General features: G+C 31.3%; 1 protein-coding gene and 1 long non-coding RNA gene across 2 annotated transcripts; one reads left to right on the top strand and one right to left on the bottom strand.

The window, feature by feature from the left end:
• Positions 1–122: 122 nt before the first annotated feature.
• Positions 123–3,008, bottom strand: LOC126781890 (uncharacterized). The gene is made up of 6 exons (XM_050507011.1): positions 2,961–3,008; positions 2,586–2,780; positions 2,134–2,304; positions 1,778–1,870; positions 705–824; positions 123–287 (listed from the first exon to the last, which is right to left on the bottom strand). The coding sequence occupies exons 1-6, from the start codon at positions 3,006–3,008 to the stop codon at positions 123–125; spliced, it is 792 nt and encodes a 263-aa protein (XP_050362968.1).
• A 6,928-nt stretch (positions 3,009–9,936) lies between these two features.
• LOC126781770 (uncharacterized) lies at positions 9,937–10,971 on the top strand. The gene is made up of 3 exons (XR_007670697.1): positions 9,937–10,100; positions 10,256–10,335; positions 10,426–10,971. It is a non-coding gene; the product is annotated as an uncharacterized LOC126781770 (long non-coding RNA).
• Positions 10,972–11,463: the final 492 nt, after the last annotated feature.

The raw sequence follows: 11,463 nt of genomic DNA, 5'->3' as shown, positions 1-11,463 counted from the left end.
CAACAAATAATCGAAATTATTCTGATATGACATTAAAGAATCTTAAGAATTTCAAATAATTTAATGAAAATTTTATTTTATTTAAGAATAAAATATCATCAATACCAAAAGCAGAGTAGTATTTATATCGTAGCAGGAGTTTTGGGGATCACGTATGGAGCCCCCGACATAAACTGTGGCGAACCTAAGCACGCGATGCGCAACGGCTGTGGCGGCTTAAATTCGACTGGGTTACGCTCAATGAGTCCCGCCACTAGAGAGTACGCAGCCGCGAATAAAGTCACCGCCTGAAAACATTTCAAAAAAGCTCAAAATAACCAAAAAAAACTTAAACAGGTACAATAAGGTTTTAGGTATAGATAGTTATTATTCCGAGGTGTTAATATCGGTGCGTGTTCGAACAAGAATAATTGGATTTTTGTTGTTTAAGAATAATTTTATAATAATTGTTTTTTCAAATCATCTCTTGTAAAACGGTTAAGAAAAACGTCTTTAGGAAATCTGCCGTGTTCGATAATATTCTGCCATGTGTGTAAGCAATCCGCACTAAGAGGCGCACCAACATAAAGATATTAACGTTATTGCTTTACATAGTTTTTACATAGTTAGTTCGACTTATTCACAGTGATATTGATCACAAAAGATATTTAAAAAAAAAACAAATCATAATTGTCTTTTAAAATTGTCTGGTAAATTATTATTACCTTAACGATAATAATTGCGCAAGCGAGTACGGCCAGAGAATTTGCAAACATACGCAACTCAGCTCTTGCGGGGCGCAGACAACCCACACTGTACAGCGGTATTTCACATTGTTCGATATGCTAAAATCAGAAGTTGCTTTAAATTGCTTATGTATTAAAACAGTCATCATATGTTTCAAGTTGGTTTAAATCAGTGAAAAAATGGAAATTGGAATCGATTCACCGTAAGCCTTTTGTGAGTGTAAATTCACTGTTCTGAGAAATTCCGTGCAAAAGCGATTAAAAAAAATTCGTATGAAGTTCTGTTAATTTTTTATAAAAGATTTTTTTTTCTAGAGTAAAGTCATTTTATGTATTTTAGATGTTAAAAATCTCAAATTGCGAATATACATTATCTTCTCTGTCCCAGAAACATTTTTAACAGTAATATTTATTACATTTGTTTGATGACCTCAGAATCAGCGACTGTTCTGGTGGCGAGGAAAAAGGAAAATTTACTTCTTATTACTACTTACTAAAGTACTTACTTTACTAAAAGAAGATGACGACCGATTTGAAGCTAAAAGCTTTTAATACATTTAACAAAATTTATATTGCTGAAACTAAACTGAAAAATTTTACTGGTGGTAGGGCTTTGTGCAAGCTCGTCTGGGTAAGTACCAGCAACTCATCAGATATTCTACTGTAAAACAGCAGTACTTGGTATTGTTGTGTTCCGGTTTGAAGGGTGAATGAGCCAGTTAATTACAGGCACAAAGGACATAACATCTTAGTTCCCAAGGTTGATGCTGCATTGGCGATGTATGCAATGGTTAAAATTTCTTAAAATGCCAATGCCTATGAGCGTTGGTAACCACTTACCATCAGGTGGCCTAAATGCTCGTCCGCCTGCCTGTACTATAATAAAAAAACACCTAGCCTTAATAGCGTTACATAGAAAAAAATACAGCTGTTAAACTAATAAACACATTATGCTTAGCAAACAACTGACTGTAGTTTATGGAATTTCTGATTGAAATTTTAAAGATTAATCGTTTTCAATGTACAAAAATATAAGATTATTTTAAATTAACCTTCCCATTCCAAACATGTCCACAACACGAAGGTGGAAATGAGCGTCCATATTGATACCAATCGTAGGGCGAGTTAACACCACAACATTTTAGCTGGAACAATATTTAATAAAAGAAGTTTTTTTTTTTAAATATTTAGTAAAAACCACTATTGCAAGATGTTGCTTACAGTATCCTTATTTTGTTTTAGCATTGAAGGCAACTGCTAAAATAAACTAATTGAAATAACGAAAAGCCTCGATTATTTTGTATGCATTTAATTAGGATAACAAGGAAGATGAATAATGAACCGAATCATTACAGTTTTTGTTGTTTTATATTCATGTTTGTTTTTATATTCTATAATAGTTCCATACCTCTAATTGCATTGATGCGAAAGCGGTTTTGACTGGCATTGCTTCAAATGACATCGCTCGCAGCATGCTTGTATTAAGAGCGTGTGTATCACGTAACGCTCGCGATAGCCCCATAATGGATGACATACCTATTGATAATAGCATCATACCGGATGTCACTACCATCATTAGCTGCAAACAAACAATGTGTTACGGAAAATGAAAATAATGAACGAAAAGCTAAATCTAATTGAAATGTATATATTATAATATTATATATACGTCTTCTGATATGTAATGCTTTAGGATATATCTAATAATATAATTATTGACTGTCTTTATATGTTAATCGTAAAAATACTTGGGCTTTAAATTTGTATTTTATTTTTTATACAAGAAATCCCATTTACAATAGTAATTACAAAACAAACAGAAGAATCAAAATAATTGAGAAATACTAAATCGAAACATACGATAGCTAAAAGTGTTATTGATCTAGCATGGTAAGGAACTAGTGTCGCTAGCCATGATGCTGGTAAGCAGAGTAAGGAGCCCGACACGAAGAGCACGCTGGAACCAAGTTCCACTCCCAGATCGGACGTCCAGAAGTAGTAGGACATCCGTAGCAGACTCCATATTGTTGATCCGCCGAGGATTGCGCCGCCGCTCTGAAAATCTATCCTATAGTATCTGATAGCGTTTAACCAATTGTTTGTTGTCTATATAATAATACAAATCAAGATTTCTTTTGAAATTCTGCTACTTGACCAATATTTTTGGATCAAAAAGGATTATGTAACCAAATATTTTATAAAGTTAATTATGGATATATTCTCTGCAATTCTTACAAGTAACAAGCCGGCGCACATGAACAAAATTAACCCACTATTTCTCATTTTGATAGTTTTGTTCTTGGTTTTTAGTTTTTATTTTATATTATGCACAAATAAATCCCAAAATGACGTTATACGTCAATTTATTTAAGTTTTTTAAGAACAACATTTATGTTGTAGTACAATTAAAAAGAAGAACCCATACTATGTTAAAACAAAGCAATCGAACTAGTTTTTTAATAATAATTTTATAAAATAAAATTAGTACTGACCACAAATGCTTAGAAAATTAAAAAAATAAACTAGAATTTCATTGCCTTGTAATAGTAAATTCATTTTTCATTTGCCTATAATATTATTTGAATAATTAAAAAAAGGTTATTTCGACTGTTACGTAAGTAAACATGTTTTAATAAAATGCAAGATTTGTATTGATAATTGAAATTTATTGCTACCTTGAAAAAGTAAATAGTAACGTGGTAATAGAAAAATTCGTGAGAATAGTTCTGCTAAATAACACATTAACCAATTAGTCTATTATGTCGTGATACTGAGTTAAAAACCTTTGTAGAGGGTACATGTATAATGTACCCGAATTACATAGAATAAAACTAATACTAATTATAACAATATCAGCTATTTACAAAAAAATATAAAGATTTATTCCTTCCTAATTGATTTTATTATATATTATTTAATAGCCGAGATGGCCCTGTGGTAAGAACGCGTGAATCTTAACCGATGATCGTGGGTTCAAACCCGGGCAAGCACCACTGAATTTTCATGTGCTTAATTTGTGATTATAATTCATCTCGTGCTTTACGGTGAAGGAAAACATCGTGAGGAAACCTGCATGTGTCTAATTTCACTGAAATTCTGCCACATGTGAATTCTACCAACCCGCATTGAAGCAGCGTGGTGGAATAAGCTCCAAACCTTCTCCTCAAAAAGAGGAGAGGAGGCCTTTAGCCCAGCAGTGGGACATTCACAGGCTGTTACGGTACGGTATATATTATTTAAAAGATAGGTAGTGTAAGAAATATTTGGAACAAAATAAAATGGCCTTAACTTCAAACAAAACTATATTCTGTTGTACGTAATATTTAAAAAAAAATACATAAGTAATAATAAATAACGTAATCCTAACTAATCTTATTAATGCGAATGTGAGTTTGTTTTGTTTGTTACTCTTCCAAATCTAAGTTACACAGTCAATCATCATGAAATTATGCATTTACGTTGTCAGGGAACCGCCCCCCCCCCCTCACATCATACGCAGGAAGAGCCGCGTAAACAAGTTTATTGTAATAATTTGTCTCATTAGCAAATATATAATATTTACTAATAAGGCAGATCTACGATCTAAAAAAACGTTTAAGTAAAGTAATAATACCATAAAAACTACTATTTTCCTATTTGAATTGTTACTGTATGATTTTTTTTTGAACTGTAAAACTGCTCATTATAAGGGAGATTGTTATACGAAAATCAATTTAAAATTTCGATTAGCAGTGCAATATTCTACATCAAAATTAATTAAGCTCGAACATTTGGTCAAAGTAATCGTTATGTCGTCATAAGAAAAATAAATGAAAAACCTTTTATTCGCACCAATATTTATTTCAAACACAACCACGCAATTTAGTTTACAATCCATTCATTAATTTAATAATTTTATAATTTATCAAAAAGTTACTTTAACATGCACTATTGATTGGAATAAATACTCTTATGGATTATTTTATTAGATATGTTTGTAGGTCTGGTTAACAATATATATTTTTTTAAGTATATTAACTAGCGCTTGACTGTTATCACACCTGATGGGAAGTGAGGTTCAGGGAGCGCGCTTGCCTAGAAGATGCCTATTCACTCTAGACTTGAAGAATATATATCGATGTAGGTGATATGTATATGTAGGTACGTGGGAGCAAAACACAAAAGGTATAGATATATTCTGTGATTTATCTAAAGCATCAGTATAATTTGAACATTATCTTAGCGTAACGCTTTTTACTTAAAAAACTATATTCATTTTTTTAAAAGAGGCAAACTAATTTCTAACGGTCACGATACGTTGCTGATATTATTTCTAACAAAAATAAACTTCAATTCAATCGTAACTGGGGAGGCGGAAGTCAATACCAATAACGGTTGCAATGCGTTCCCGATTCAATTCCTATCCAATTTCGATACGATAGTCGTTGTAGTAGAATAATAAACGGCAACGATTACGTTTCGATTTAATTGCGATAAATTGACAATTTGTTAGTAACATTTGCTCCCTGACCTCGGGACTTCCTTCGGGATGTTATTTACAAAGTCAGAATACTTGCACATATTACGTAATCTGTACCAATAAATGATATATAATGCTTTTGAAATGAAAAAAACACTAAATCAATATACATAGAACTGATTACAGTTAATGCTGGAATATAGATTATAGTAATGTTATTATATAGTTAGCTGCGAATGTTGATTCTGAAAGAGTACGCAGAATGGACAATCAACAACTTAACAATAAACAATAATATGGCCATCACGCTACTAAGAATAAACGCTAAACAGAAAGAAAGAAAATAAAAAATATATATTAGGGTATTATTTCTGATATGACGATTTGATATCCAATTCAATTCAATCCTATCAGGGTCCAGAAATATTTATATTACAATATCTTTTAAATTAATTAATCATTTTTAAAGGCCCTTGATGCAATTTCAAGAAATCTTTAACATTAAATACATAAACCGATAAATAAACCGATTTTGATGCAGGTGTCAAATATCCATCAATTTATAAAAAAAGAGCATGGTGACGGAACAAATCACCATGCTCAACCATCACTATGCAATGCTTCAGTAATATAAATCATAAATACCACTTGTTTTAATTATTGCTTTCTTTAAACTTGATTAATGGAAACAATCACGAAAACAAGCCTGTCGATATTTACAATTATAGACACCCGTGTAAATGTTAATTAAAAACCATTTTCATCTTCTATTGGCACTATAAATTCTACACGAGTTGATATAATGTCATGTGTGAATTCTTAATTAATAACTTATAAAATGAAACGTTTACTATTTATATTATTTTTATATATATATTGTGTATTTCCGACATGTTCTTCGACAAATCCTTCAAGCAAAGTTCAACTATTTAAATTAGGTTTTATTTATTTTTTTATATTAACTATCATTTCTTAAGGAGCATAGATAATCAATAATTATGCGTTATTTTTTTTAGGTATTAATATTGGTAGACTCGATTTTTATACTTCAGGGAACATAGGTCTTTTTCAAAAGACTACAAGAATACCTATCACTGTAAGTTTATTTTTAATAGAAAAATAATATTTATTTTACTAAAAAATATATTTTTAATATGTAATGGAAATAATATTTTCTCATTTTAAGGTACAACCATGCAGAAAGTTGACGTATATCGAAGTTGCCGTTTTTAATAACTATTCAACACCTACGGTATCACTGGAGCTTGATACTCTATCCTTGGTCATCAAGTATAAACTGTTCCATATCAGCGCATCACGCTACGAAATTATTGCTAAGTCAATACCTGACCCTTTTTGTAACAATCAGCAGAACGTGCAGTAACTAAACTACCTACATTTTATATTTTAAAATATTTTTCAACTGCCACAACGTACACTATGAATATATTATTTTTTATGTGAAACATCTGTTGGCGCGCCTTGGAGGCAAGATCGTATCGTTGGTTTTGAGGACAAGCGCCTTGACGCTCTCTTATGCTATCATGCCATTCCACTTTCCGCTACAGTTTTCTACTCTGTTGTGTCTGCGTGTCACGTGTGTGTGCGTGTTACTACATTCTTTATATTATTGCTATATATTATTATAACAATAAGAAAAATATATATTTTTTTAACAAATCTTATCTTTTTATTAATTTCATAGTTAAATAGAATTAATTTCAACCTCGAAATTAGAAACTAAATACTCAGTACATTGACAAAAATATAGAGCACTATTTTTGTGTCTATTTTTTTACTTAAATTAAGACTAAAAAATATGTATCCAGTCCAAGTCGTATCAATTGGTCAATTATTATCTGGAATACCATTAATTTTGAAAAAAAAAATTACAGTACAGTAACAGCCTGTTAATGTCCCACTGCTGGGCTAAGGCCTCCTTCCCCTTTTGAGGAGAAGGTTTGGAGCTTATTCCACCACGCTGCTCCAATGCGGGTTGGTAGAATACACATGTGGCATAATTTCAATGAAATTAGACACATGCAGGTTTCCTCACGATGTTTTCCTTCACCGTAAAGCACGAGATGAATTATAATCACAAATTAAGCACATGAAAATTCAGTGGTGCTTGCCCGGGTTTGAACCCACGATCATCGGTTAAGATTCACGCGTTCTTACCACTGGGCCATCTCGGCTTTTTATAAACATAAAATTGTTATTATGCTTAAAATATAAGGAGAGGTTTATTATGTTACTTTAATTGACCATTTTGTTGAGTAATGAAAGTCTGTAACTCATGGTTGATTGTGCAATGCTAAGTGCTAAGAGACTTCTTGTCATGTTATTTAATTAAAAATCTTTCCAATAATTAAGTTTTTATTATATGTTACAGTGCCATTTATTTTTGAGTAATTTAAACATACTTAAAAAGAAATAAACATGTTGATGAATAAGTGCATTGTTTATTTTCTTCTTTCCAATAATAACTTGTTTTGCAACTAAATAATTGCATTACATTACCATCCCACCTTACATCTTTACCATAACACCTGATTTCATTACAATCCTTCACCTTTTCATCACCATCCATACATTTAATTTTCTAAATTATTATTTTAGTAACTAAACGAGATAAAAACGTGCCTCTTATATTTTATTAATCTAGTGACAATCTTTACTTCATTATTTGCACGAAAAACGGGAAAAAGGGAAGAATTAACCTTTAATGCAGAAAAGTATACATTTTAAAATTTTTATATATTTGTTTAATGACATGATTTTATTTAGGGCAAATTAGAAAAACTCTTTTTCCTAAGACAATAAATGAGTGTCTATTTTAAAGAATTGAATGCATGTTTATATTTTTATTTATGTTGCCGTAATTTTTTTTTTGTGGAATTATTGTATAAATGAATTAATTTATTGACTTCTAAGTGTGTTGTTTGTACATAATTTTACTTAGTGCATATTAAAAAGATATTTTTTCTAAGTCAATAAATGAGAATCTATATAATTTTGTTTTAAAGAATTGAATGACTGGGTCCCATTTGTGGTCCCTTAAATTTGTACAAATTAACTAATTTTGACGTATTTTAATTCTCATTTGACTGTTATTTACCTTTATTTTCATTTAGTTAATTACTTAATTTTTGAATTTTATTTTATATGATTTTTTTAGGCAGGGTTAATTATACCTGTTTATTATTATTTGTGTTGTGAATTATTTTGATTGTAATTGAATTCCATTGTGATTACATACTGGGAACATCCTAATTTCGGACTGCTACTGAGAATTCCTTAAAACTAGAACACAAAACTATTTGATTTGCTACCTCCGGGATTTGTACTAGCCACTAAATCACCGCAGAGGTTTCATAATATTAATATGGAAATTTATTACCACCACCCGTGTGATGGTGGTAACATACCCAACGATGGTTGGTTTCAGGAAGACGACCACTATAAAGTCCGCCAAACTATTTTATGCAGGGTACAAATAATAAGAAATTGTTAAGGGGATTTAGCATACCCGCAGGCGATAAATCTGAATAGTACCAGGAAGCTATATTAAGTAAGTTAAGGCTTTGGCATCTTCCTGGGTGTTGAAGTTGTTACGTCAGAAGTGAGCATAGGAAGTCAGGAAAAAATTGATTGAAGTATGTAAATAGAAAAGTAGAAACTATGAGAAGCACCACTATTCCTGTTGAAAAGAAGACGAATAAATATAGCATGCTTACAAGACACGAAATGGGTAGAGCCTTACTCTAAGACTCGAGAGATCTGTAAAGGATAAAAGTTTTAGTTTGGTAGATAGCTAGTTGAAAGATTGTGTCGTGTAAACCTACCTATTCAATAAATATAAAAAAGATTAAGCGATGGAATGACATTAAAATGTATTTTCTTACATAGTTGAAAATTTTAATGCATATATTTGAATGGATAACAGAAGAAGTAAATCAACAGCGACAAAAGCAAAGTGCTGTAGACATACAACCCTCCTCCCTGGGAGGGATTAGAAATTTATTCGAAAATTTAACCTACGTCATAAAAAGTAACAGTACCACAATTGCATACCACAGTAGCACCTGAATATTCACTGAAAAACGCTGGTTCAAACTCGAACAAGTGCGTAAGTACTGGTGGTAGAGCTTTGTGCAAGCTCGTCTGGGTAGATACCACCCACTCGTCAGATATTGTACCGCAAAACAGCAGTACCTGATATGGTTGTGTTCTGGTTTGAAGGGTGAGTGAGCCAGTGTAATTACAGGCACAAGGGACATAACATCTTAGATCCCAAGGTTGGTGGCGCATTGGTGATATAAGCGATAGTTAAGATTTCTTACGCCAATGTCTAAGGGTGTTAGTGACCACTTAGCATCAGGTGGCCCAAACGCTCGTCCGCCTTTCTATTCTATAAAAAAAAGTATGATTATAGTTTTTCTCGTGCCCAGCAGTTAAGGAAAACATTGTAAGGAAACCTGCAGTTATCAAATATGTACCAACTTTAAAATAGAGCATGCGGCAACAAGCTCCGAAGACCAGGTGGCGTTTGCCCAGCACTATCGACTCTACCAGTCTCAATATTAAAAATACTATTTGTGTTAATTATTGTTTTCATAATTCAAGTTTTTTCACTTATTATTATATTACAGCGATAAGAGATAAAACGTGATTAATGAAAACAATCATGAATACAAGACTTTTGAAATTTACAATTAAAGACATCCGTGAAAATTTTAATTAAAAGCCATTTTCAACTTATATTGGCACTATAAATTCTACACAAGTTGATATATATTCATGTGTGAATTCTTAAATAATAACTAAAATGAAACGATTACTTTTTATATTATTTTTGTATATATATTGTGTATTTCCGTCATGTTCTACAAATCGTCCTCAAATATTTAAATTTGGTAATATTTAAAAATATTTTTACACCATTTTTATAGTATTGTAGTATAATAATAATGATATGATTGTATTAAACTATATATAATTTATTTTTTTATATTAAATACTATTTCTAAAGTAGTATAGATAATCAATAATTATGTGTTATTCTTTTTAGGTGTTAATGTTGGCAGACTCGATTTTTATGATTCAGGATACATAAAAGTGTTTCAAAAGACTACAAGAGTACCTATCACTGTAAGTTTGTTTTTAATGAAAAAAAATATTTATTTTAGTAAAAAATATATTTTTAAATATGTAATGGAAATAATATTTTCTCATTTTAAGGTACAACCATGCAGAAAGTTGTCGTATGTCGAAGTTGCCATTTATAATAACTATTCAACGCCTATAGTATCAATGAACTTTGATACTCTATCTGTGTTCATCAAATACAAACTGTTCCATATCAGCTCATCACGCTACGAAATCATGGCTAAGTCAATACCTAACCCTTTCTGTAAAAACCAGCAGAAAGGGCAATAACTAAACTATCTACATATTATATTTTAAAATTTTTTCACTTGAAACTATGTATATTATAAATAACAACATTTCTTTTTGTGAAACATGGTGACGCGCCGTAGCGGTCGTGAGCACAAACGATATGACTAATTCTGTCATGCTCTCTCCTCGCCACAATTTTATTGGTTTTCTTTAACTATAAATTATATAAACAACCATACATTAAGATATTCAGCTTTTGGAACGAAGAAGATGCCCCATTTCTTTGGATCGAAGTTCTTTGACGCGGCTTACAGTAGAGTGAAATAGCAGTGGCCCAAGGTTATGTCGCATAACGAAAAAGTGTTCATACCGCGTCTACCAAATAGTTCGAGACTCGAGTTGAGGCGTTCAGTACTGCGCGAGCGCTTCTGGAGGTACGATTTATGCCGAATTTTTGAGCGCCAAACCACGCCAAATGATATAGCGTGAACTGTATAGTGCACCTACCATTTTATTATTAATTAAGTTAAATACTTAAATAGAAGCAAACTCAATCAAAATTATTAATTTAATTTAAGATACTTACCTAACGTTCTTAAAAATACAAATACAAAAATATAAAGGTAATACAAAATCATATAAGGAACAATAGCGCTACGACTTACGGCCGCACGCAAGTCCCAAGTTCGAACCTTGAGCTATTGCCACAATTTGTATAATTCCAACATAAACCCATCATAAAATTTGGATAATTTTTGGTATAAATGTCTAAAATAATATTAAAATAATAGTTAATTCCTTAAAATGGGTGTTGCTAATATTATACAAAATTGTTAATTGACTTTAAAATTTTAAGTCGTTCTTTATCTTTGATTAGAA

Source organism: Nymphalis io, chromosome 4 (assembly GCF_905147045.1).
Source record: "Nymphalis io chromosome 4, ilAglIoxx1.1, whole genome shotgun sequence".
NCBI classification, from domain to species: domain Eukaryota; kingdom Metazoa; phylum Arthropoda; class Insecta; order Lepidoptera; family Nymphalidae; genus Nymphalis; species Nymphalis io.
The sequence above is the reverse complement of the archived record's forward strand: the minus strand, read 5'-3'. Positions and strand labels throughout refer to the sequence as shown.

Coding starts and splice junctions, on each gene's coding strand:
- LOC126781890 (XM_050507011.1), bottom strand. CDS start 3,008: ATGAGAAATAGTGGGTTAATTTTGTTCATGTGCGCCGGCTTGTTACTT. Junction 825..1,777: donor GACATGTTTGGAATGGGAAG/GTTAATTTAAAA, acceptor TTCTGATTTTAG/CATATCGAACAATGTGAAAT. Junction 288..704: donor GCGCAATTATTATCGTTAAG/GTAATAATAATT, acceptor AAATGTTTTCAG/GCGGTGACTTTATTCGCGGC.